The 27631-nt window shown below is 40.7% G+C and overlaps 1 protein-coding gene across 3 annotated transcripts; it reads right to left on the bottom strand.

Moving 5' to 3' along the window:
• Window positions 1–48: 48 nt before the first annotated feature.
• TMEM267 (transmembrane protein 267) lies at window positions 49–27631 on the bottom strand. 3 transcript variants are annotated; one of them, XM_042450061.1, is made up of 4 exons: window positions 27456–27631; window positions 22132–22290; window positions 20373–20760; window positions 49–5520 (listed from the first exon to the last, which is right to left on the bottom strand). In XM_042450061.1, exons 3-4 carry the CDS (start codon window positions 20694–20696, stop codon window positions 5185–5187), a joined length of 660 nt encoding a protein of 219 aa, XP_042305995.1. In that variant the 5' UTR covers window positions 20697–20760; window positions 22132–22290; window positions 27456–27631; the 3' UTR covers window positions 49–5184. The 3 variants fall into 3 exon arrangements, with proteins under 3 accessions (XP_042305995.1, XP_042305993.1, XP_042305996.1); XM_042450059.1 differs by lacking the exon at window positions 22132–22290 and having other exon boundaries at window positions 27456–27630; XM_042450062.1 differs by lacking the exons at window positions 22132–22290; window positions 27456–27631 and adding an exon at window positions 21009–21443.

Raw genomic sequence — 27631 nt, 5'->3', positions numbered from 1 at the left:
ATTTTGATCATGCCTAAGAAACATGCATTTATATTAACATTTTTTAAAAAATCAAATTTTTTCGCGTGTCCTCCATTTAAAAAAATAAATAAATGTGTCCTCCATTTGAAAATGTTGTCCTACATTTGTCCCGGTTTGGAGGTCCTGACTTATGGCAACCCTAAGTGTAGGGAACATAAATGCCAGCTCAGGTCTGATTGTCTATGTAAGCATTTAAACTAATTCAGTTAATAATCATGCCCTAGGAATACTTGTTTAAAGTCTTCTATTTGACAACAGTCACTCTGGTCTGGAAGAAGGGAAGGAAGGGGTACAGTTTACATGGATACCAAATTCAATCCTTGGTATCACTAGTTAAAAGGATCAGAATGGGAAAGACGTCTGCTCAACTTCCAGGACAATGGCTGCTAACCAAAACAGACAATACTAGATTTGTAGTCGAGGTCTAAATGGACAAAGAGTCTGAACTGTTCTACCCTAGGTTCCTAAGCAGTTATTTTGCTCCCCCTTCTAATTCTCATTTTGCTATAGTATCTCAGAAGGATATCACCATGAAATCTGTCAGCATGGAGCACAGCATATGCATTAAATCTTCCAGTAAGACAGAACAAGAACTCACAAGAAACAATGAGTTCACTAGTCCCACGGCAGAACATTTTAAAACCCCCATTTATTTAAATGGAGTTACTTTAGAATCAGAGAGTTGAAAGAGATTGCAAGGGCCATTTATTCAGCCCCCTGCCAATTTTAGGTGGTACTAAAATTCAATTTAATTCTATAGAAGCAGCTGTCACCAAATAAAACAGGCCAAGTAACTATGGCAGGATACAGACCGCCCAAAAAGGAAAATCTTTCAAGCTGCCTTGCTTTGCTCCACGAGGAAGTCGCAGCGGACAAACCGTGCGGCTCCCTCGTGGAGCAAAAAGAAGCTGCAAAAAGCGGGTTTTCTCCGGCACACTTGTGACGCCCTAGTGTGCCAATGGTGCACTCGGGATGTCACAAGTGTGCTGCGATGTGTGGACGCTACGCGTCCGTTGCTTCAAAATAATGGCATCCGTGTGTACAGGGTGCCAGCATTTTGACGCCCTCGTCACGTGCTGGGGTGAGGCACATATGGGTGGTGCGCCCTCGGTCAACCCTTAGCATGTGACGAGGGCGCACTTTAGGCCAGTTTGAATTGGGCCTATGACCCTCCCAATATTGTTGGAATGAAACTGCAATCAGTCCTAGCCAATGGTGAATGATAATGGAAACTGCAGTCCAACCTCTGGAGGGTGACACATCCCCATCCCTGGGATAAAAGAAATCTCCAGAAAATCTTAACACTTCTTATCAAAGATGGAGCTCCTTTGGTTTAATTGCTGCTAATATGCTTAAACACAATAGATTACAAGAAAATGTTTTACAATTTCTCAGAATAACCCATACAGCCAAAACCAAACCAGTGCCTACTAGTAATGAAGGTCATATAATATATCCAGGTTTAAAGCCTCCATGTCTCTGAATACCAGTTGTTGGGGAACAAGAGTGAGAAATGGTTATTATCTGTTGCCCCACATTTGGGGTTTCCTGTAGGCATCTGGCTGACTATTGTAGGAAACAGGATAATTGGACTGTACATTAAACCCCTGATTTTTAAGTTCTTCATTATTAACAATAACTGGAGCAGGCCTAGACACAAAGGGGAAAAACCCTACTCAGCTTACCACTTGATATTCTGAGTATAGTGGACCATGAAAAACAAGGATCTGCGGTGAAAGAAGAACATGTTGCCTTCGGCTCCCACCTCCTAGCATCAACTAGTCCAAGCAGATATACTAAGCGATCACCTTCTTGAGGATTATTATGACGGGTGCAGTTCAGGGTGAGTGGGGAGTACTGTCTCTATCAAGAATTAGGCCTCCTTCAATAAATTTTGTTTCAGTTCCAAAATTTCCAGTATTGCAGTAAGTTAAAACTTCAGTTTAGCATTTAGAAATACACTTTAGGTGTCCATAGAAACAGAACAGCCAAAGGTACCAAGGGAATGTGAATCTAGTATATAATAGTAATAGTTGTGAACAATTTTCAGTATCTCACTTTCTGCAACGCTAGAAATTTGGGTGCTGAAGGCAAGTATCATTTAGGGGAACAGAATTATTATTTGGGGGCAATGCTCTCATTTTATCCCCCTTCCCTATCACTAGTTTCTATCATGGGGATAGGTAGGAAAAAGCAACTGCATATTCACATGTAAGAACTGACCATAAGTAACTTTTAAGGTTCCCCAATTTTAGCTTAGGATCAGCATACTGTAGGTCCAGCCTGCAATCATTATACTATTCTACAAGATGTATGTATTAATAAACTGGGTGTTCTACTCAGAGAAAGGACTGTGGTAGATTTTTAATGTCCACAAACTGCTGCAAGATGCTTCAGTAAAGCAATGTGGGCCAAGACAATACCAGGAGACCTTTGCTGAGTTCAGTGCTCTTATCTTTTTTCTTTGAATTTGGGCCAGAAAGAGTAAGGAATAGTGAGAATCCTTGGAGTGTAAAATGTAAACAACTACAATTAGTGAAATTGTACAACATCATTCTTAATCATGCAGCACATCTGTTAAGAGCAGCAGGCTCAGTTTTTCAATTTCCTGTTTTGTGGAACTGGAGCAAACATGAGTTTTAGCTCATGTATTAAACTGGAACGTTTTTGATCACTAAATCTAAAATAAGAGTTCAACAAGCTGTGTCTTAACATTTTTTCTTAGTGATAGCACTAACTATACAGAAAGAACCAGATGCTATGCAAAACCTAACAGCAACTAAAAAACAAACTGTTTCCTTTAATTTTAAAACATGCAATTCATGTTAAGGCATACAGGGAAAAAGTGGCAGACACAGGAAATCTAGATGTCCCTGTGGAGCCATTTTTTCTATACAATGATTCTGCTCATTGTACAATTCACGCATTAAATTTTAATATGTGCACCTAAAAATGTATGCAGCTAATATTGACTGCACAGCTAGAAAAGCAATGCATGAATAAAAATAATGTTTAGCAACACAAGTATAATACAAGTATGTTATCATACCTAGACTAGTGGATCCACTGGGAATGACAAGTAAAAATTCACATTTAAAACCCCGATTTACTGATATGTAATCTACGGAAAATCCTGAATAAAGACAGTAACAGAAATGCCATCTCACAATACACAGTAGGCGCAACACCACTTATCAGGCAGATGTATATCCATTACAGTGGTGCTTCTCAAGCTATTTGATGTGGAAACAAGTATTTTTAATTCTAATGTGCAAGGTATCACTATTTATCATTATATTTGTGCCTATTGGATACAACTGTTTCTTTTCCCCCCGGAGACTCTCCATGACCCAGCAGCCAATGGTTTGTAGACTGGGACAGGGCCACAGACCACAACTTTCAATAGTACTGCATTAGAAAACCTAAGTGAACAGGCACACACACCATTTCCAGTATGGAACCTATAACCTATCTGCATCTTATTCCATTTTAAAATTCTCCCAATTTGGGAATATGACCGCTGTTCCTCTGAATATTATAACCAAACATCCCCCACATTGCTATTTTGAGCTGTGCAGAATGATTACCTTTATTTTGGTCACACTTATGTGGTTAGAAGCAGCCATAAAATGCATGAAGATTGCAAACACTTTTCTTTACCTTTGTATGTATTACTTACTATTCTATTGTCATCTACTTCTAAAGTCGTTCTGTAAAATATTCACTCACTACATTTTCACATAGTATTTCAGAGTGATTCATTTAAGAGTTTTCAAAGAACAGGAAACTAGATTTCTTCAGTAGTTTAAACTTAAAAGTGCTCTTGCAGAAAGCTACCAATAATGGGAAACATACCTTGAATTCCATTTTCACAAACTTGTTACTACATTTTACATGCATCAGTATTTCTATTAGATAAAAATATAGAAAACTATTAATCAAGACTGAACAGCAGCACTTGATGTGTTGCAATAAAATAAAATAGCATAGTTAAGTATTCTTCTGTAAGCCAGAAAGAATATTAAAATTCAGTGATGCTACTAAATTAAAACAAAACTAGAACACATATACAGTAAATGGAAAATCTTTCAAGGGGCCATTATCTTTCCACTACTGTTCCTTTTTTTTATACTACCAGTGAAACCTCTTACAAAAATGCCTTTATTCCTTTACCACAAACATAATTGTGACACAATCAGGACTTTGTTTTATTCCTTTTGCATTCTGTCCAAGCCCTTGCCTCTAAAATCAGAAGACATTTCAAATGTTTTACATTGTACAAATGTAAGACCTCTCCAACTCAACAAACAAAAAAACCCGGCTTCCCATTGTGTTTTGTTTTTAGACACATAGTTCCCCCGTCATATCTTTCACCAACATACTGACAAATGAGGGGTTAGGTAGTGTTCTACAGAGAGCAGGGCTTTGGCTCCAAGACCTCCAGTTGCTAACCCCCTAACTAAACAAAGTATAAGATGCCTGCTTTTGGATGTTTCTAAACAATAAATAAATATTTAATGGTCCTTAGCAGCTTTTTAATTATGCTTTATGTTAACAGTTCAGTAGACATGACAACTAGTTAAAGAAAGGACAAGGCTCAGAGATACAACTATTATGAGCAGAAAATGACAAGGGGTAAAGGAGGATATTATAGGAGAGAGGAAAGGAAGACTTTAACAAATACTTTATTTTTTCAAATTGGATTTGAGGTGGAGGATGTCCACAACAGTGGTCTCTGCTGCCCAGTATAAATCCCACCTGAAATGCCCCACAGCGTATTTTTTTTCCTCTCCTGATTCCAGCTCTATGACTCTGTCCTTTTCTCCCAAAGCTATATAGAGACTGGAAAGGGAGGAACATATAATTGCTTCCTGAAATTAGAATTCATGAGCTACGGATTGATTCAGTCACTATGAACTGGCAATAGGAAGGATCATCCTTTTCATCAACTGCTCATCCTTCTTAATACTTAGCCAATTTTTGAATTTAAAAAAACTCTATAGGAGATGCTAACAAAGAGACGACTTGGACATTATTTGATCACATTACCTTGTGCAACAGTGGCTTCAAGGAAGCAAAGCTGCTGTTATAAAACTTTGTGATGTCAGTTTATATCACGAGTGAATTATCTTGGTGACACAAACACAACCATTTACAGTGTCCTCAGACATCGATATGAATCCCATGTTTTATCGACATCAGTTCTCTTGTTCCTGTTAAATACATAATAAAAGAACAGAGATGAGGTAAAGAGGCCGTGATTGCCACATAAAGCCAATAAGGCAGGGGAACAGTCTTTCCAAATGGACAGATCCATAGGCCGTGACGAATTCCATCCCGAACATGATGTGAAGTCCAGGAGATAAACAGCATCCAGGGAAGAAAGCACCAAGAATCCTTCAGCTTGAAAAGATGCATAATAAATTTTAACGTCAGACACACAACAGGAATCACAGTGGAACAGTGAAGGAATGGTCTTCGTGGAAGAGTCAAGGCAGCCTGAGTGGGGAAAAAACACACACACAATTCACAAAGTTAAATGTATTATAAGAACAGTGTATATTGTATCTAACAATTAGAACTTACTTCATTGATCTATATTTTGACAGAAATGACAACACAGGCCTGAAACTAGTCACTGTTCGTATTTCAGCAGACATTATTCTCAGTGTGCCCCACTTCTTTGCTTCTCTTTTATTCTGTATAACATTCCTGTGATTGTTGTCTTACTTTATAATCTCTTGTTCTGGGATATTCCTGATCCTGGGGTAGTTCAGCCATTTACTGAATTATTAGACATGGAACAAGGGAAGGGGAGGCATTTGTTACCAGTCAAGAAAAGTAGCCCATACCTCGGCATCAAGCTGGGCCCATATGGTTTTCTGCTAAATTTGAGAGGTAGTGAAATTTTAAACTGTCTCTTTTATGTCTTGGGAATTTTTTAGAAATATTGCTCCTTGATTCAAATGAATGCAAAGGGAACATTTGGATGGAACTAAATACTTGACAAAAAAAAAATCACAACAATTAGACAAGTGTTTCAATTAATTCTTTTTCTAATTTTAATCCAATATTGGCTATGTAGTTAAAATGGCACTATTCCCTCTGAGATGGATGCATAAACAGATTCAGGGAAACTCCAAAGTTTGCAAAAATACAAAATATTAAAAAAAAAAAAAACCCCAAACTCTAAACAGGGTCTGAGCTCCCTAAAAAAGGCTCAGGAGCAAGAATCACAGTAATCCCAGAATAGTGACTGATGGTTGAGAGAGGAGAAACAACAAAATGCTGTATCTTGGAGAAAGACAAAAAGGTGAAAAACAAAAAAATTAGAGAAACATCTCTTTGCCTTGTTATCACTGGTAATCTATTTTCAATTATCCCTGGGTTGGAAGTGAGAACTTATCATATGAAATAAAATAATGGAGAAATTAAAGGTTTGAATGTAGATGGAGTCCTACAGGTTTCAGTATCTCTCCTCGCCTCCCCTAACAGCAAAGAAAAAAGCTCCTGTTTTCATGTCTTATTTAGTGTGAAGCCCCTTTAAAAAAAACCGGTGCAAAAGTTCAGTACAAATTTCAAAACAATCAAGTCATTTGGTGCAAGTTTGATTTGGAGAAAGGGGTTTATCACAACCCTGCTATGCTGTCCAAATCATATTAGGCTTTAGGTTCAATTGAAAGAGCTGCTGAAAACCATCCTGCAATGTTATCCATTGTTTTTAATCCCATGCTGATCAAGTGTCTCCCTAGATGTCTGTTATAGTGGAGCAGCATTTTTCCCTTCCATGTGTCAGGGAGCAATGTTATACCATATTGTTATTCTGTTCTCATAGTTTTCTGGGGAGTTGCTGCAGACGTAAAGCAGATGTCTCATAGACCCACACCATTCTGTGGACCTCTATTTTAAATAGCACTGGTATATAGTAATCCTACAATATAGATTTTATATCCCTATTACAGAATGAGGGTTTTGCTCTAGCCTGTGAGGTATGGGGATTTTTCAATGGAAATCCAGACCAGCTCTACCTTAGATGCACAGTATTAACAGTGGGTGACAATGCAGTGCTGCTGTAAATTACTGTCTCTCAGCATGGTCTTCCATTTCCAGAAAATAATCCCAATACCTCTAAGATTAAAGCAAAAGTCAATGCATTAAATTCCACTCAGACCCCTTCCTAGACTAAATCAAGCCCTTACTTATACACAGAAGCTCTCCGTTCGTTCCACTAAGTTGCATGCAGATTGGCTACACCTTACATTTCAAAAACTTTATTTAAAAAAATAAATTGTAGTGATGAAATAATAATAATAATAATAATAATAATAATAATAATAGTATTTCCATCCCACCTTTTTCCCAGATTGGGATTCAAAGTAACTTGCATGTATCACAATGCCTTCAAGCCATTTCTGACTTATGGTGACCTAAGGTGAACCTATCATGAGACTTTCTTGGCAGGATTTATTCAGAGGTGGTTTGTCACTGCCTTTTCCTGAGGCTGAGAACATGTGAACTGCCCATGGTCATCCAGTGGGTTTCATGGCCAAATGTGGAATCGAACCAAGGATCTCCAGAATTATAGTCTAACACTCAAACCACTACACTATGTTGGCTCCCTCAAAGCAACAATTAAAAAGCATTGTTAAAATCCACAAAATAAAAAGGTTAATAAACAATTAAACAATTATAAAAAAAATAAACCCAGGTTAAAACATATATTAAAACACATACACACAAACAAGCACAGCAATTAGCAACATCCAGCACATTGTGTAATATGTTTGATATCATTAGTCATCAAAAGCCGGTCGGAATAGAAAAGTCTTTGCTTGTCTGCAAAAAGAAAGTAGGGAGTGTACCAGAAGGGAGTTCTAGAGCCTGGGAGAAGCCCTGAAAAGGTCCTTCCCCGTGTTCCCACCAGATATACCTGTGAGGGTGATGGGAAAGGGCTTCTTCAGCAGTTGGCATATCCTACACCCCTACAGCTGGAATATGTGATTTCATATTTTTATATCTTCCTATCTAGTGTCAGCCATGTTTTAAGAGGTCACAATGACTTTTCGAACACTAAGAAGTTTCACATGGGAAAGACCCACTGGCCTGAAGACATATGTAAGCCCTAGATAGCACTAAATAAAGATTAAATGGGTTTGCTGATTACTTCATCCTCCTCCAGCTCTCTGCATATATTCTCTAAACAGGGACTGAGTGAGTCCCATTGCAAAGTAGTTAAAGACCATTTTTCCTTCTTACCCTTGGCTGTGTCTTTATTCTCCCTTCCTATACAACCATCCAGGGGTTGTCTCAAATCCTATCAATGTTTTGTCATTCCAAGGCCACCAGTCATTCCAGAGCCCTATTGCTAATCCCATGGGAAAACCATAAAATCTTTGTTTATACCTTGTGGGAATGTTAAGTTGCCCTCCAAGGTGCACAACAGGACATAAATATCAATCCTGCACATAACCAATTTGCTGCTACAGGATGCTACAGACCAAGCTCTGTCCTGCAAACCACATCTCCATTCTTTGTATTGCCCTCAGACTCTGTCTGAGCCACTCTCTGCTTTCCATGGACAACTCTCTTCAGGATTGGTAACTGTAACCCTGATTTCTTGCTATTCAACCTTTCACACCTTTCCTTTCTGTTAGTCTTGTGTGGGTCTTAAGGTTGCATTAGTTTTGTGTGTTTGCGTGCACCTTTGCACATTTCTAAATAAAACTCTTTTATTCATTGAAACTGTAGTCTCTCTGCAGTGAGTACTGTTATACAAAAGTGGAAAGATTACCCAATCTGGTATTGGTATACAAAAGTGGAGAGATTACCTAATCTCTCACAGGCTTCCTTTTGAGCTAATAATTTCCCCCACTATATCAAAGAGATACCATCATTGTTGGTGGGAAACCCAAGGCTCCCAACTTTGTCAGTAACACTGCAGATCTCAGAGCACATGCTGGTTCATAAGGGAGAATACAGTCCTTCTAATAACTTGAACCTGAGCCATGTAGGGCTTTAAAGGTCATAATCAGCACTTTGAATTGTGCCCAGAAATGGACTGGTGGCCAGCAGACCTGTTCAACATGGGAACTGTATGCTCCCTGTAACCAGCATCCATTAGTAATCTGGTTGCAGCTCTTTGGACCAGTTGAAATTTCTGAACACTCTTGTCCCATGCAAAGTAATCCAGCCAGGATGAAACTAAGGCATATGTCACTGTAGCCAGACTCAAGAAAAGGGTACAGTTGGTGTACAAGCTTTAACTGTGCAAATGCACTCCCAGCCACTACTGAAATCTGGGCTTTCAGGCTCAGATTTGAATCCAGGAACACACCCAAGCTATGAACCTGCGTCTTCAGGGTGTGTGTAACTCCATCCAGCATAGGCTGAGTCCCTATTCCCTGATGTGCCTTTGTCTTGTTTGGATTAAATTTCAATTTGTTTACCCCCATCCAAGATCCAAGAGCAAGCACATCTTGCAAAAGGATTAGATAGAAAATGCACAGCAGCAATTCATTGCATTATATTGGTGCAAGTCCCCACTTGTTATCTTCTAATTTTGAAAGCACGATTGTGTCATTTCTGATCACTGGCCTATATTGATAGTTTGCAAGTAGAGACGCTGTGATCAGAAGCAATATGCTTCTAATTACGCAAAGACAGTTTATGATGGGTGTTACCAATATGACATGTATTTGAGCTCCTACAGCCCACAGACTAGATGGGTCTCTGTCCAGAAAAAGCAGTTTTACTAATGCTGCTTTGATGCTTGATATTTTAAAATTACTATTCTTGATTCACAGAATCATAAGAGTTGCAAGAAGCCACAAGGGCCATCTGGTACAATCCCATTCTGCCATGCAGGAATGCACCATCAAAGCACCCCTGGCAGATGGCCATCCAGACTCTGTTTAAATACCTTCAAAGAAGAAGGGAGTGTATTCCACTGTCAAATAATTTTTACTGTCAGGAAGTGCTTCCTAATGTTTTTCTGTACATTGAATCCTTGATACAAAGAAAGGAGGAAGGAAGTATGGAAACTGGGGGAAGGGACACCAACAATCTCTTTTCTTCTCATTTGAATCCATTGCTCTGTGTCCTAGTTTCATAAGCAGCAGAAAACAAGTATGCTCCATCCTTAATATGACTACCCTTCAAATGATTAAACATGCTTATCATGTCACTCTTTAACCTTCCTTCCCCAGGCTAAACATACCCAGCTTCCAGCCTCTCCTCACAGGGCATGGTTTCTAGATTATTTTTAAGAACAACTGTAAACTGCTTTCAGTCATTCATACTAGCCGGAAAAACCACAAAATGATGATATCACTATAAACTTTACAACCGTACAATTCCCCTATCGAAATGCAACTAAAACCTTGAGTTACAACCTTAGTCATAGTTGTTGGGCGCCCTAGAGATCACTTTGAGGTCATGATTACAAACATGTTGTTAATAGCAACCTTAAAGAAAAAGAACGCCCCACACCTCATTCTGGATGCACATTTGGTGATAAAAAAGAAATAAAGGTCGAAATTAAGAACCCTGCATGGAAAAATGGTCTACAATTAGATTCCTTGTGAGGTCTGCCATCTACTGGGAAAAAGATGAAAAGAATGCATGTCTGACTGCACTTGGCTTCCCTTTCCACAGTATAACAGACTCCAGGAGAACATGGCCATTCCCATCTAAGGATCTCACTGACCTGGGAGAAAGACTGCATATAAATAAAACAAATACATAAAATAAATCAATTCCACCCCATTAACTAGGTCATCACTGTTGGCAATCAAATCAGGATCCCCTTGTTGCCTCTTCTGCCTTCTGGATAATGAAATGGCCTGCACGGCAAGTGAGGAATTTGTTGGACTTTACAGTATATTCTTGGCAGAGTTTGACTTCCCACAAATATCAGGATAGTTGAAATCATCCATTACTACTACAGCTCTACTTTCTGAATGTGTGGTTATCTCTTCCAGGAAGAGTTCCAGCTTCTGTTGAGAAGTATCAGTTGGGGCAGTATTGCATTGAAATGAGATTGTCTCATTTTTGTTTTGTTTTTTTTGTTTTGCCATGATCTTGTTGATTTTGAATGCTGCATGTTGCACTTCTTACATTACATTATGGAAACCAAAATTAAAATATTTGAAAGGAAAAAGTGGCATCCTTACATAGTAGTAGTTCATTTTCTGTCTGTCAGTGCTGCTGATGTAGGCCTTGCTTATGATCTGTGTGACACTGACTGTGCTTGTAATGGATGGCTACTGTTTTCCTATGGAATAAACAAGAAATACTGTACAGCCTGAGTACCCTTACCTGGAAATCCAAAATCAGAAATACAGTTTACCTGGCATATTCAACAATTGAAGCATCCACAGTGTGAAAAATATTCAAAAAATATATAAAATCCAAAAAGCAAGCCTTGATTTTGCCAGTTTATATATGGGACTATCCATTGTATTTAATGGGACTTGAATGTCCATCGAGTTTCGTATCCACAGGGGGTCTCAGAATCAAACCCCAGTGGATACCAATACCAAGGACCCAATGTACTCTAAAATTGTCTAAATGGATGGCTGAGATAGTGACACCTTTGCTTTCTGGTGGTTCTACATACACCAACTTTGTTTCACATACACACTTAATAAAAGGCTATGTGTTTAAGGTGTACGAAACATAAATGAATTTCATGTATAGATTTGGGTCCCATTTCCAAGATAACTCATTATGAACAGTATATTAAAATATTCCAAAAAAAAAAAAATCCTAAACATTTATGATTGTGTATTCCTGCATGGCAGGGGATTAGATTGGATGACCTTTGTGGTCTCTTCCAGCTCTGTGATTCACTTCTGGTCCCAAGCAATTTGGACGAGGGACATTCAACCTGTACTGCATAATGGACAGCAACTTTCACATTCCATAATCTTTTCCTATGGGAAGATCCCTGTTGCCAGTATTTGTGGGGTAGTGCTTTGAGCGTAGGGCTAGGACTCTGGAGACAGGGGTTCAATTCCCTGCTCGGCCATGGAAACTGGCTGGGTGACCTTGGGTGAATCACACCTTCTCAGCCCCAGAGGAAGTCAACAGCAAACAGCCCTCTGAACAAATCTTGCCAAGAAAACCACATGACAGGTTCTCTTTAGGTCACCATAATTTGGATATGTCTTGAAGGCACAGCAACAAAAGCAACAACAGTGTTCCATATGGGGACTTGTCTCAGAGCTCCTGAAAGAGATCACTTTTTCAAACATTCTTCTAAACTCTAATCCTTTCTCAAATGTCTTTCCTCCCTTTTTCTAACTTAAAAAAATCCTTGATAGTTCTTTCTTTTGTACTTTTTTCATTTTCCTTTCCCCCATCGTTAGAAACCACATTCCTCCTGCATAAGATTTGATTTTGATTTTGTCTTTGTCCAACTTGCGTAGCAGAGGTAGACATTGTCAGTTGCATCTTGTATTAAAAATCATAGTTCATCCTAATTGTTTTACTAAGATAATAAAACTGGCATAATATGTTCTATAACTCTCTTGTTATTGGAAGGTTATTTAGTTTTTGCTGGTTTGCTTTGCTTATTTTTGTGAGTGTTTATATATAAGAGAATGCTTATGAAAGGAAAATACAAAATAGTGTGAGTTAACTGTGTATCGGACTTTGGCTTAGGAGATCCATCTTGTCTTGTTTTACGAAAACATGAGATATTAAAGCTGTTTCTTTTCATCTTTTTCCCAGTAGATGGCAGACTTCATAAGGAATCTAATTGTAGACCATTTTTTCCATGTAGGGTTCTTAATTTCAACCTTTATTTCTCTTTTATCACCAAATGTACACATAAAATGAGGTGGGGGGGGTCTTTTTCTTTGAGGTTATGTATTAACAACATGTTTGTAATCATGACCTCAAAGTGATCTCTAGGGCGCCCTTTAAGAAGGCTGATTTCAGTAAACTTAGGGAAACACTGGTGTCATCTTGTGATCAGGAATACTAAAAGAAAAGGGAGTTCATGATAGATGGGAGTTTCTTAAAAGTGAAATATTGAAGGCGCAATTTGAAACAGTTCCAACGAGGAGGAAAAATGGGAGGTGTCTAATGAAACCAGGATGGATGTCTAAAGCACATTCAACTGAACTAAGATTTAAATAGGACATTATAAAAAATGTAAAAGGGAGGAAAATCACCAAAGAGAATTTCAAACAAATAGCCAGCACATTTAGGGAGAAAATCAAAAAAGCTAAAGTGCAGGACAAGCTCAGGCTTGCTAGAGAGTCTAAAATCATTTTAAAGGGCTTTTTCAGTTATGTCCATAGCAAAAGGAAGAACAAAGAAATGGTAGGGCCACTGCAATGGGAAGATAGCTAAATGCCAAAAGGGAACAGAGAAAACGCAGAACTACTTAACATTTTCTTTGACTTGGTCTTCTCTGAAAAGGAAAACAGGCAAAAATGGAAAAGATGATGCAGCAGGGGAAATGCAATGCAGAATAGAAAAAGAGAAAATTCAAGTCTCCATGGCCAGATGAACTACATCTACGATTATTAAAGGAACTGACAGAGGTAATCTCAGAACCACTGCCAATAAACTTTGAGAATTCTCAGAAAACAGAAGAAGTCCCAGGAGGGAAAATGTTGTCCCCATCTTCAAAAAACAGAGAAGATCCAAACAATTATCACCCAATCCATCTTACATCCATACCAAGAAAGATTCTACAGCAGATCATTAAACAGATAGTCTGTAAGCATGTAGAAAGCAATGCTGTGTTCACTAAAAGTCAATATTAGTTTCTCAAAAACAAGTCATACTAGACTAATCTTATCTCCCATTTCGATAAAATAATGTTTGGTAGATGAAGGGAATGTTGTGGATGTAGCATATCTTGATTTCAGGAAGGCGTTTGAGTCCGGCCAGAGAGAGGAGAAGGAGAGGAGCTGCTTGGCAGCCATTTTGAGACCGTGTGCTTGAGACCGTGTGCTCGTTGCTGAAGGGGTGGAGCTTCTGTGAGTCACATCTGTGAGTCACAAGGGGGCGGAGCTAGAAGACTAGCTTTATATACCAACTTTTAGTTTTAGTTTTCTTTAACTCAACAACTCTACTCAAGTGGCATCAGGTTAGAATCAGATATTGAAATAGAACCTTGCCTTTAAGTATCAGATAGCAGCCAGTACATTCCTTTAAAGAAGTATTCCCAGTAGATTGACTGTTATAGTCGTTACTAAAGACTTTGCAGTATGGACAACGAGGGATCAGCTGTAGTCACCTGCAACTCTTGTGGGATGTTTCTCTTCTTGCCCACAGAAGTCGAGAACTTCACATGCACCAAGTGCAAGTTGGTAGCACTCTTGGAGGAGAAAGTGCAGCAGCTGGAGTCAAGAGTAGCTACACTTCAGCATATTAGGGAACAAGAGGATTTCCTGGACACAATAGAACTAACCATCTTGGATGAGTACCATGCAGAGGAAGATGCTAGGGTGGAAGAGGTCACTTGCCATACACAGGAGGCAGACAGCTGGAGGAATGTCACAAAGAGAAGTAAGCCAAGAAGGAATTGTTCTGGGAGCTTGCAGCTAGAGAATCGATTCGAAGCTCTTTCCCTTATCAAGGAGGATGAAGAAGAGCAGCATGGACAAACTTCAGGGACAGAGCAGGGGAGCCTGAGAGTCCCACCCGAGGGAACAGTCACTGCTAAGCCTCAGAGGAGGCGTGTGGTCATAGTGGGGGACTCCTTGCTCAGGGGTACAGAAGCAGTGATTTGTAGGCCTGACAAGATGTCTCGAGAGGTGTGTTGTCTTCCAGGTGCAAAGATCCGTGATGTGACAGAGAGGCTGACAAGACTGGTCAAGCCTACTGACAAATACCCCTTCCTTTTGGTCCACGTGGGAACTAATGATACTGCAAGACACAGCCTTCAGAACATCAAAAGAGATTATGAGGCGCTTGGTAGGAAGCTGAAAGGAATGGATGTACAGGTTGTCATCTCGTCTCTTCTGCCAGTTGAAGGGCATGGTCCAGGAAGGGAGAGGAAAATAGCGGATGTGAACAACTGGCTTCGCAGATGGTGCCGCCGAGAAGGATTTGGATTCTTCAATCATGGGCTGCGGTTCCACGAGGAGGGACTTCTTGCAACAGACAGGTTGCATCTCACGCCAGTTGGAAGAAATGTTTTTGCCAACAGTCTCAAGAACTTGATCAGGAGGGCTTTAAACTGAGTTCCGAGGGGAAGGGAGACAATATTAAGGAAGGCGAAAGGGATGGCGAAAATAGTCAAACTGACATAGAGGAAACAAGAAAAAAAGTGCAAGGACCCAACAGTGGGAGGCAAAAAAAACTTGCACAGGCAGCAAGTAAAAGGGAACCATGGTCTGCGATGTCTCTACACTAATGCACAGAGCATGGGAAATAAGCAAGATGAACTCAAACTCCTAGTACAACAAAGCAAATATGATATAATAGGCATCACTGAAACCTGGTGGGATGAGTCTCATGATTGGAATGTGGAAATAGAGGGGTATAACCTTTTAAAGAGAAATAGGCCAAACAAGAAAGGAGGAAGAATAGCACTATATGTCAGAGATATTTACACCAGTGAAGAGATCCAGGACATCAATCATGGAAGCCAGGTGGAGAGCATCTGGGTAAAAATTAAAGGGGAGGGAAACAACAAGGATGTTACGGTGGGAGTCTACTACAGACCCCCAAGTCAGACTGAGGAATTGGATGATATCTTTCTAGAACAGATGACCACACAGTCAGAAAAGAGAGATGTAGTAGTGATGGGCGACTTCAACTATCCTGATATTTGTTGGAAGTCAAACTCAGCAAAATCCTCAAGGCCTAGCAAATTCCTCACTTGCCTGGAAGACAATTTATGGTCCAAAAGGTGGAAGAGGCAACAAGGGGGTCAGCTATTTTAGATCTGATCCTAACCAACAAGGATGACTTGGTTAATGGGGTGCAAGTGGTGGGATCATTAGGTGGAAGTGACCATGTTCTCCTGGAGTTTGTAATACAGTGGAAAGGAGAAGCCAGGCATAGTCAGACACGCATCCTAGACTTTAGGAGAGCGGATTTCAGTAAACTTAGAGAAGTATTGAGGGCAATTCCATGGTCAGAAATACTAAAAGATAAAGGAGTTCAGGACGGATGGGACTTTCTCAAAAGGGAGATACTGAAGGCACAATTTCAAACAGTTCCAGTGAGAAAGAAAAACGGGAGGTGTCTCAAGAAACCAGGATGGATGACTAAGGAACTTTCAACCGAGCTAAGTTTGAAACGGAACATGTATAAGAAATGGAAAAAGGGGGAAATCACAAAAAAGGAATTCAAAGAAATAGCAGGCATGTGTAGGGGTAAAGTCAGAAAAGCTAAAGCGCAGAATGAACTCAGGCTTGCTAGAGAGGTTAAGAACAATAAAAAGGGCTTTTTTGGATATGTCCGCAGCAAAAGGAAGAAGAAGGAAACGGTAGGGCCACTGCGTGGAGAAGATGGCAAAATGCTAACAGAAGACAGAGAAAAGGCAGAATTACTCAACACCTTCTTTGCCACAGTCTTCTCAGAAAAGGCAAAGGGTGCTCAACCTGAGGATAATGGAGCAGAGGACAGAATAGGGGAATTTCAGCACAGAATAAGTAAAGAGATAGTAGAGGAACACCTTATTAATCTAAATGAATTTAAGTCTCCAGGACCAGATGAACTCCATCCAAGGGTATTAAAAGAACTGGCAAATGTAATATCGGAGACATTGGCAATAATCTTTGAAAACTCCTGGAAAACAGGAGAGATCCCAGCAGACTGGCGGAGGGCAAACGTTGTCCCCATCTTCAAAAAGGGGAAAAAAGAGGATCCCAACAATTATCGTCCAGTTAGTCTGACATCAGTACTAGGAAAGATTCTGGAGCAGATCATTAAACAGAGAGTCTGTGAACATCTAGAAAGCAATGCCATAATCACAAAAAGTCAACATGGGTTTCAGAGAAACAAGTCATGCCAGACAAACCTAATCTCTTTCTTTGATAAAATTACCAGCTTGGTAGATGAAGGGAATGCTGTGGATATAGTATATCTTGATTTCAGTAAGGCCTTTGACAAAGTTCCCCATGACATTCTTGCAAACAAGCTTGTAAAATGTGGGCTAGACAAAGGAACTGTTAAATGGATCTGTAATTGGTTGACCGGCCGAACCCAAAGGGTGCTCAACAATGGCTCCTTTTCATCCTGGAGAAAAGTGACCAGTGGGGTCCCACAGGGCTCTGTCCTGGGCCCAGTGCTATTCAACATCTTTATCAATGACCTGGATGACAGAATTGGAAGCATACTTATCAAATTTGCAGATGATACCAAATTAGGGGGAATAGCTAATACCCCAGAGGACAGGATCAACATTCAAAATGACCTGAATAGACTAGAAAGCTGGGCCAAAGCTAACAAAATGAAATTCAACACGGAGAAATGTAAGGTATTGCACTTAGGGCGGAAAAATAAAATGCACAGATATAGAATGGGTGACACCTGGCTGAATGAAACTACGTGTGAAAGGGATCTAGGAGTCCAAGTAGACCACAAGTTGAACATGAGTGAACAGTGTGATGCGGCAGCTAAAAAGGCCAATGCTATTTTAGGCTGCATCAATAGAAGTATAGTGTCTAGATCAAGAGAAGTAATAGTGCCACTGTATTCTGCTCTGGTCAGGCCCCACCTAGAATATTGTGTCCAGTTCTGGGCGCCACAATTCAGAAAGGACATTGAGAAACTGGAGCGTGTCCAAAGGAGGGCGACAAAAATGGTGAAAGGTCTGGAAACCATGCCCTATGAGGAACAACTTAGGGAGCTGGGGATGTTTAGCCTGGAGAAAAGAAGGTTAAGAGGTGATATGATCGCCCTGTTTAAATATTTGAAGGGATGTCATATTGAAGAGGGAGCAAGCTTGTTTTCTGCTGCTCCAGAGAACAGGACCCGGAACAATGGATGCAAGCTGCAGGAAAAGAGATTCCACCTGAACATTAGGAGGAACTTCCTGACAGTAAGGGCTGTTCGACAATGGAATGCACTCCCTCGGAGGGTGATAGAGTCTCCTTCCTTGGAGGTCTTTAAACAGAGGCTGGATGGCCATCTGTCAGGGATGCTTTGATTTGGATTTCCTGCATGGCAGGGGGTTGGACTGGATGGCCCTAGTGGTCTCTTCCAACTCTATGATTCTATGATTCTAGGAAAGTCTCCCATGATATTCTGGTAAAATGTGGGCTAGACAAAGCAACTGCTAGATGGATTTGTAATTGGTGGAACAGTCAAACCCAAAGGGTGCTCAGCAACGGCTCCTCTGCATCCTGGAGATGTGTCTTGTGGGGTGACAAAGGGCCCACTCTTGGGCCCAGTGCTGCTCAATATCTTTGTAAATTACTTGGATGAAAGAATAGAGGGTATGCTTATCAAATTTGCAGACTGCACAAAAATAGGAGGGGTAGCCAGTGGTGCCTCGGGTTACGAAATTAATTCGTTCCGCCACCGCTTTCGTAACCCGAAAAGCCTTCGTAAGCCGAATTGCCATAGGCGCTAATGGGGAAAAGCCGCGTTTCGTGCGAAAAAGCCGAAAAAAGCACCAAAAATTTTCTTCGTATCCCGAAAAAACATTCGTAACCCGGAACAATGATTTCCTATGGGATTTTATCCTGAAAATTTCGTAACCTGGGTATTTCGTATCCCGAGGTACCACTGTACCCCCAGAGGACAGGATCAGGGTTAAAGATGACTTAACATATTAAGAGAGCTTGACTAAAAGTAACATAATGAATTTCAACAGGGAGAAATGTAAGATTCTACATTTAGGCAGAAAAAATAAATAAATGCACAGATACAGGATGGGGGACACCTGGCTTGACAGTACACATGAAAGGGATCTAAGTCTTAGTAGACGAACATGAATCAACAGTCTGATGCAGCAGCTTAAAAAGCCAGTATGATCCTAGGCTGCATCAACACAATGACAAACTGGACTTGTGTCCAGAGGAGGGCGACTAAAATTGTAAAAGGTCTGAAAGCCATGCACTATGAGAAGCGGCTTAGGAAGCTTAGTATGTTTAGCCTAGAGAAGAACAGGTTAAGAGATACTCATGTTTAAATATTTGAAAGGAGGTCACATTGAAGGAGAGAGCTTGATTTCTGCTGCTCTAGAAACTAACACAGAGATCAGTGGATTCAAACTACTGGGGAAAAGATTCCACCTAAACATTAGGAAGAACTGCCTGACACTAAAAGCTGTTCAACAGTGTTATATGTTGCATATGGTGATGTCTTTTCCTCCTGCATCTCATTTCAGTTCTTCATGGTGGAACACATGAAAGGAGACTTTCGTGGGAGACAGAAGCTAACTTGGACTGCCAACAAATACCAGGTGCTGTAGGGTATATTTCAGAGGAAACAACTGGCAAAACCATGTCTGAGTATTCCTTACCTATGAAAATCCTATGAAATTCATGAGGTCATTGTAAGTGAACAGATGTCATTGTAAGTGAACACGCAGATAGATTTTATTTGTGCATATTCTGCATTCTCCCCAATAATAGGATTCAAGGAAGCTTATAAATTATTAAAACAGTACAGATTAAAAACCTTTAAAATCAGTAAAAACGGCCAAAGTTCTTTAAAAAAATCAACACTATGTAGTGTTAAAAAACTTTAATATTAATTAAAAGACAGAGCACATGACAGTAAGTTTTTAAAAATGTGGTAGAACAGGAATGTTTTGATTTGCTAGAGAAAGGAAAGCAAGAATGGAGCCATCCTAGCCTTCCTAGGGAGCGAGTTCCAAAGTTTGGAAGCAGCTATTCCCTTGTTCCCACCAAACAAGCCTGAGAGGTAGTGGAAAAGAGAGAAGGGCCTCTCCTGAGGATATTAAGAGCTCAAACAGGCTCATATAAGAGATAAGGTCCATCAAAGAGCCTGAACCCAAGCCATGTAGATTTTTATTGGTCATCAATAGCACCTTGAACTGTACCCAGAAAGGGACCGGTCCGGCAGCCAGGGGAACTGTTGCCAACAAAGGCATTTTATGCTCTCTGTACCCAGCTCCAGTTAACAATCTGGCTACAGCATTTTGAGCCAAATGAAGTTTCTGAGCACTTTTTAGGAATCCACATTCAGAGCACACTATGGTAATCCAAACTAACCCATCCAATACCCATATCTGCCTCCAGGATTGCACATGCTCCATTTTTTTCATTTGATACCAAATGGATGGTAAACTTGCTTATGATCAAAGCAGAGATCCAAAATAGCATTAAAACCAAACAAGTTCCTGGTTCATAAGAAGAAACTCCTTCAGATTCCAAACAATTCAGTTCATTATCTGTGGTTTTACTTACCTTTAATGAAAGAGAACCAGCTAAAACAAAGTGATCCATGTCAATTACAGATGAGAGGAAACCAGCTAACAAGACTTCTGTTAAGTCACTTTTCTTCTTGAGTCCAATCACTATTGCCCACGACCAGAATCCCACAACACCATGCACAGTGTTATCAGATAGTGCCCGCAACCAGTCATTTTGCTGAATGAAAGAAAATTGTAGAAATCTATCCGCTACAAAGCAGAAAATCCCCAGTCCTAGGCTTGAAATAATAGAGGCTGTGCTGAATGACTGGAGAAGAGCATGGGCCTTTTCGGTCTCAGATGCCATAGCAAGCAACATGTCTCCATGCACAAAATGCCATCAGGGTATGTACAGCCCATTGTCTGTTCAGTCTTCTGTCATTCTGTAATGATCACAAAGAAGGCTTTATGAGAGAGCTTATCAGCACTTAGTTTAAAAGAAATTACACAATAGCACAAATTTTTTAAACTAGTCTCTGTCCATACATTTTCTGGCTTGCAAAGCAAAGTCTGTACATATGTACAAAGTCTATACAAAGGAATGTCTGTACATATTGTATCAAACTCTGTCCTAAATGCATCCTCCCTGAATTTTCATCATTTTGACATCGCAGTATTTCCCCCCACTCACCCATCTGCTTGTCCACATTTTCAAAAGCTTGCAAACAGCATCTCTTCTAGTTATTATTCTGTCTCTGATCTGTCATGACTGCTTTCATACAGGCTTTCTTTTTCTTGCCTCCACCTACCCCACCACCTCTTCTGGCTCCATCTGAAGCACTCACTGTACTTGGCGCTGTACTCTTTCCTACATTTCATAAATACATATTCACAAGGACAACTATCAGCACACAATTTTTGTTGTTCTGAAAATCTGTAAATATGGCTCAATCAACAGGCTAGTTTTCCAACGCTAGCAAAAAAGGAAATCATCATTCACTAAGATAATGAATAGATGAGTCAGTGAATATTGCTTTTAACAAGCAATCTCTAATTCACATACTCTTTCTTGCCAAGTCCATTCACATGACTCCCACTTCTTCTGTGTCTTCAGGCCAACTCCAACTAATACCGTGTTTCACAGAAAATAAGACACTGTCTTATATTTATTTTTCCTCAAGAAGACACACTATGGCTTATTTTCAGGGGATGTCTTATTTATTTATTTATTTATTCATTCATTCAAATATAGCTAAGTCATCTTCTTCTGGAACATCATCATAACTCTCCAAACTCAGAATTCCATCCTGAATTTCTTGCGATGCCATTTCCTTTAGAACCATTGGCCCCATTCTTTCCGCTCCCTTCCAGCCCCCTTCTGTTCCATGCTGGGCCTATCACTATGTCTTATTTTGGGGATATGGCTTATATTGTGCAAATGCTTAGAAAGCCAGCAACGGCTTATTTTATGGGTATGTCTTATTTTCAGGGAAACTGGGTAGCAACCTTGTCATAGGGTTTTCTGGGCAAGATTTATCCAGAGAAGGTTTGTCATTTCCCTCCTCTTAAGAGCGAGATGTGCATTTCCATGATTAAGTGGAGATTCAAATCCTGATCTATGGTGGTTGTAGTCCAACACCAAGTCACTACAACATTCTGGGAAATGCTATTTGAATGCTATGCTCAGAACTGTGCTACATAGTAGAACAATTTTCTCCTTATTTTATTTTGAGTATTCACATCCCACCGTTCAAAGAGAGTCTCAGAGAGGCTTACAAGTTGCTCATTTGACAGCTTCCTACCCTCTGGCTTACCATTTAAGTAACACAGGAAACACAAAGAAAAGGGGATGCTCTCAAAGTCCAGGGCAGTGGCAGCTGGAATCCAGAAGGACTCTCACCAGCCACTGTGGCCAAGGCACAATGAACTCTTAAAAGTGAAAACAGAACATACTCTTGAAAGTAAATGAACACCTGTTGGAGATAGAAATAAATTCTATGATCACAGCCCAGTGATAAAGAATCCTCTAGCCTAGGAGTCATAACTTAGGTTTCCGACCACATCCTCTATTATCCCCAACCAGTAGGCAAACTAACAGAAGTTTAGGAAAATTGCAGTCCTTAACATTCGGAAGGCGTATGAGATACGGCCCCTCTCCCCAGGGTGACCAGACACCTGCCATTTCCTGGATATATCCTTCATTTCAGCCTTCTGTCCAGAAGGAATTTCAAAATGTCCTCCATTTTGAGCATGACTAAGAAGCATGAATTTATATTTATATCAGCATTTCTAGCTTTTATTTTGTAGTGTCCTACATTTTCCTTGAACATTCTACATTTTGCATTGTTTTGTCCCCCTTTGCGGTTAGGACATCAGGTCATCCTGCCTCTCCCCAAATGGCAGGATTCAGGTGGCAATAGTTGGAAAAGGGTTAGACTAGAGAAGATGGAGAAAGAGCGCAAAAAAAAAAATGTAGAGAGAGAGAGAAGGCAGTGAGGAACTAACGTAGTAGGTGGCAAGACTAAAGCCAAGACCAAAGAAGGAGCAAGTGAGGAAAAGGTCTGTTCAGGGATGTATGCATTTGACAACTGTTGAATGGAAAACCAAGCACTGGGTGGAGGGGAAAATCTTAAAGTTTACTGGTAGAAGCAGCAGAGAGGGGGGAAATGAGACTATGTAGAGGCCAATATCAAAAACTCAGCACAAAAGTTAGAATCATACAAGTCATTGTGTTTCCTATTACCATGTATGGATGTGAGAGCTGGACAGTTCAGAAAGATGATAGGAAGAAAGGCAATTAATTTGAGATGTGGTGCAGAAGAGTGCTGAGGATCCTATGGACAGCCAGATGGACATCAAATGGGTCCTAGAACAGATCAAGCCAGAAACCTCCCTGGAAGCCAAGATGACAAAACTGAGGCTGTCGTACTTCAGACACACCATGAGAAGGAAGGACTCAATGGAAAAGACATTAATGCTGGGAAAGGTGGAGGGAAGTAGGAAGAGAGGAACGCCACATGCCAGATGGATGGACTCTAATAAGGAGGTCATGGGTTTTATGGAGTTGTAGGAATTAAGCAGAGCAGTGGAGGACAGGGGGTCTTGGAGATGTCTCATCCATAGGGTCACCATGAGTCAAGATCGACTCGAAGGCAGTTAACAATAACAAAATCAAAGAGCCACATGCATATTCCTTTACTTTCTAAATCTTGAAATGAGTGTCACAAAGTTAGTTTTATGACATGAACAATTTATTGGCTACGGATCATTTCACACTCAGCATGACAATAAGCCCAGGTTTGCTATCATATGCATGCTCAATATAGGTAGGGAAGGCCAACTGCATTTTGCTGACAGAAGCAGATTACAGTACATGACTTTCCAAGTACAGTGGTACCCCGGGATACGAAATACCCACGTTACGAAATTTCCGGGATACGAAAAAATCCCATAGGAAATAACTGTTCCAGGTTACGAAGGTTATTTTGGGTTACGAAGAAAATTTTGGTGCTTTTCGGCGCTTTTTCGCACGAAATCGCGGTTTTTCCCCATTAGCGCCTATGGCATTTCGGCTTGCGAATGCTTTTCGGGTTACGAAAGCGGCGGCAGAACGAATTAATTTCGTAACCCGAGGCACCACTGTACTTATGCCATTTTTGTCTCTACGACAGATATAATACTGTAATGTGTAAAGCAGTCCTTATTGGATAGAGTCTTAGTACGATAAAAACACATGTACTGTATACTGTGATACTGAATATTACAATGGATACTTTAAAGTTATTTTTGTGGCTACATCATTCTGTTTACGTTGTCACACTACTGATTTCACAGAGATGTGCCAAGCTGATCATCGAGTCTGCTGGCTTGGATTCGATCCCTGTTGCTTCAGGACAAATCGACCCCACACTAATCCCACCAATGTAGCAGCAAACTATGTTGCTTGTAAGACCTTGCAACTTCTCTTTCCAGCCCAGGATTGTAAATATCCACCTGGCAATGTCATGCAGGAATCAGCAGGAATCAATCAAATACAGAAGTGTGACAAAAGGTTGTCTTTAATTTGCATTTTAGGCTAAAAGTGACTAACACAGTCACATAGAGGTACACATTTCTAATAAACTTATTTGCAAGGTTATTCTGTTTCCTCTTCATTTCCCCACCTCAAAAGCTATTTTTCACCTGAAAGGTATTTGATTACAGCTACATAAACAATTCCTGACCTTTTCTTATCCATACCGATCAAAGCCTGGATCTATCCTCACGGTTGCTTCAACAATCCATCCCTGCAATTGATTAATTACTTATATTTAACTTATATCCCGCTACAGTATTCTCCCACCACAGGGATTCACAGCTCACAAGCGAATAAACGAAGTACGCTTGTCCCTCCACATTTGCTGGGTTAGGGCACAGAACCCCCATGAATGTGGAAAAACCACAAATAACTAAAACACTATGTTTTTCCCTGAGAGAACACATCTCTAGGAATCTCTGGATCCTCCAGTGCAACTATGTGGTCAACATCTGGCAGACACTGAATTGCGGTGGAGGAGCTACAAATGCCCAGTGGAGTGTTTTCTCTAGGAATCTCTAGGTCCTTCAGTGCGACTTTTGGTTAAAGTTGACCATAGAGTTGTGCTGGAGGACCTAGAAATTCCTGGAGAACATATTAATAAAATCTGTGAATAATCAAATCTGCAGAAGTCAAAGCTGCAAATGTGGAGGGATAAGTGTACAGCTAAAAAGGAACAGCTGCAACTGCTTCCACTTTCTCTTCATTCCATTTTTAGCATTCAGATCTTCTCACACCTTCTTAAATAACCCCCTGTGCATGATAATTTTAATTTTAAAGTCTAGTTCTTGTTCTTACTGAAGACATACTGTAATGTGCTTCCCAGCTTCTTTACCCAACCCATTCTCTGTCAGCCAGATTTTTAACATTTCACAGCTGATTTCTTCTCTTTCCAGGTTTTTAATAGCCATCACTCCATCATATTAATACATTTACGTAACACAACCATCAGGCTTTACAGAGTACAAGAGACCAACAACCATCTCTGTGAAGCTTCAAATCTAAAATCCAAAGCAGGAAGAACAAAATGCCAATGGGAGTGGAAGGAGAGTTAGAGAAGGAAGCAATATGGAGTTCCCTTTGGGTTTTTATGTAATAACCTTTACGAACACCCCTCCTGTCCCTCTACCCGTCCTTAAGCAAACATACGGTAGGCAAAAAATTGGCAGGTGAAGCATGAAAACACAGTGATGGAGGAAGAGAAAGGAAGATGTGATATTGAATGTTTGCCAGTTGTGTAATGAATGGATATAACACAGTACGCATCTGCGATTCCTTGTCACGACAAACACACTGGTAACACTGGTAAGTAACCAGTTTACCACACTGGTAAATGACTTGTAAAGCTCTCCTTGCTGGATTTCTGCTCACAACATCTAAGCTTTTAAGGTGCAGGAGTCCTGCTGGGGAAAATACACACACAAACACACACATATATACAAAAGCTGGCATTGACACATGGCAGTGAACATATCCTGGCATTGACGCATGATACTGTATACATCCTGAGGTGGCTGTGTCAGTCATACAGCAAAGTACAAATAAATGTACAGCAAAATATAGCAAAGTACAGCAATAACTTCCCAAATTCCCCAAACAGCAATACACATGCACATGCATTTTGGGTGGCCCAATAAAGGCGAAAAGGAGCCAGCGTGGCGCAGCAATCTGAGTGTTGGACTACGACTCTGGAGAGCAGGTTTCAAATCCCAGCTCGGCCATGTAAACCCAATGGGAGCGACTCTCTCAGCCTCAGAGGACGGCAATGGTAAACCCCTTCTGAAGAAACTTGCCAAGAAAATCCCATATATAGTATGTACAATATAGAACATATACAATAGGGTCGCCACAAGTCAGAAATGACTTAAAGGCACACAACAATAATAAACTTATTGCCGTTTTGGGGATTTGGGGTGTTACTGTACAACACTGTGGTGGCCGTGTTGACCAGGGTCCAAAACACACTGAAGAAAATGATCCAGTTTGAGACTGCTTTAACTGCCTTGGCTCAAGGCTAGGGAATCCTGGGAATGGTAATGAATTGTTACACTTTAGCTCACACTTTGTAAACCGCTTAGGGAGTGCTTAAGTGCATGGATGAGTGGTATGCTATCACAATGTCCTTGCTCATTGCTATTTGTGGCTCCAGAGCGTTCTGACAAAGGTGGCTAAACGTCTCAAAATTCACCACAGTTCCCAGGATTCCCTAGCATTGGGCCAGGGCAGTTAAAGTGGCCTCAAACTGCTTTATTTCCACTTAGCCAAGTACAACTACATTAAAAAAAAGCCACCCCAAGATGGTGATACCTTTATGGGGACAACCAATGTACACAAAATATACATTTTGCATTTTGTACGGTTGCCCTTCACAAAGGTATCTGGGGATTTTGGACCTGTGTTTGTGGCGAGGCACCCTCCTTTCATGGTCTCAACCAGAGCAGTGGTCCCCAAACTGTGCCCTTTAGGAGACATTCCTTGACAGAGAATATAAATAAAGGTTTTATTATTATTTGTTATTATTATACTGGACACCAGCTCCCAGAAGCCTCAGCCATGCATATTTTGTATATATTGTATACTGTGTGTGTGCGTGTGTATATAGTCTATATATGTATATATATGCGTGTGTGTGTATTGTATATTTTGTGTGTGTATATAGCATATATATGTATATATATGTGTGTGTGTGTGTGTGTGTATATATATATATAGTATATTTTGTGTATATTGGTTGTCCCCATAAAGGTATCGCCGTTTGGGGGATTTGTTGTTGTTGTTGTTGTTGCTGAATGCATGTGTACTTGGCTGCGTAGAAACCACCCAGTTTAAGGCCACTAGTTTCAAGTGCCCTGGCCCAGTGCTAGGGACTTCTGGGAGCGGAAGTCCAAAATTCCCTTAAAGCCGGGCACAGTAGTCTGGGGGTGAGCCACTGCCTTGAAGAGCATGCCCTGCTGCCTCCTTCTGAGGAGACGCCACCATCTTGTGCCCCTCCCTCGCCCTTGGAACGTTCGCGTTTTCAAACTGGGCCCCGGCCCCGCCCCCCTTCAACGGCCGCTCTCTCACCTCTTCACCGCCGCCCGGGAGCCCTCGTGCCAGGGCGCCTCACTGGCTGCCTCGCTCGCGCGCGCAAAGCATCCTGGGAGGGACGGCTTCAAGCCCCGCCCACTCCCTCTCTCATCATCATCATCATCATCATGCCAACCTCCCGCCTTCAGGAGCTTCCCTAACGCTCCCCTTGT

This window comes from Sceloporus undulatus, chromosome 2, assembly GCF_019175285.1.
Source record: "Sceloporus undulatus isolate JIND9_A2432 ecotype Alabama chromosome 2, SceUnd_v1.1, whole genome shotgun sequence".
NCBI lineage: Eukaryota > Metazoa > Chordata > Lepidosauria > Squamata > Phrynosomatidae > Sceloporus > Sceloporus undulatus.
Note: the sequence above shows the minus strand (reverse complement) of the source record. Positions and strands in the feature narration are given on the sequence as shown.

Excerpts from the sequence above, each read along its gene's own strand:
- TMEM267 (XM_042450061.1), bottom strand. The coding sequence starts at position 20,696 with ATGTTGCTTGCTATGGCATCTGAGACCGAAAAGGCCCATGCTCTTCTC. Across the intron at positions 5,521-20,372 it reads CTGGTTCTCTTTCATTAAAG|GCTGCCTTGACTCTTCCACG; the intron begins GTAAGTAAAACC and ends TTCCCCACTCAG.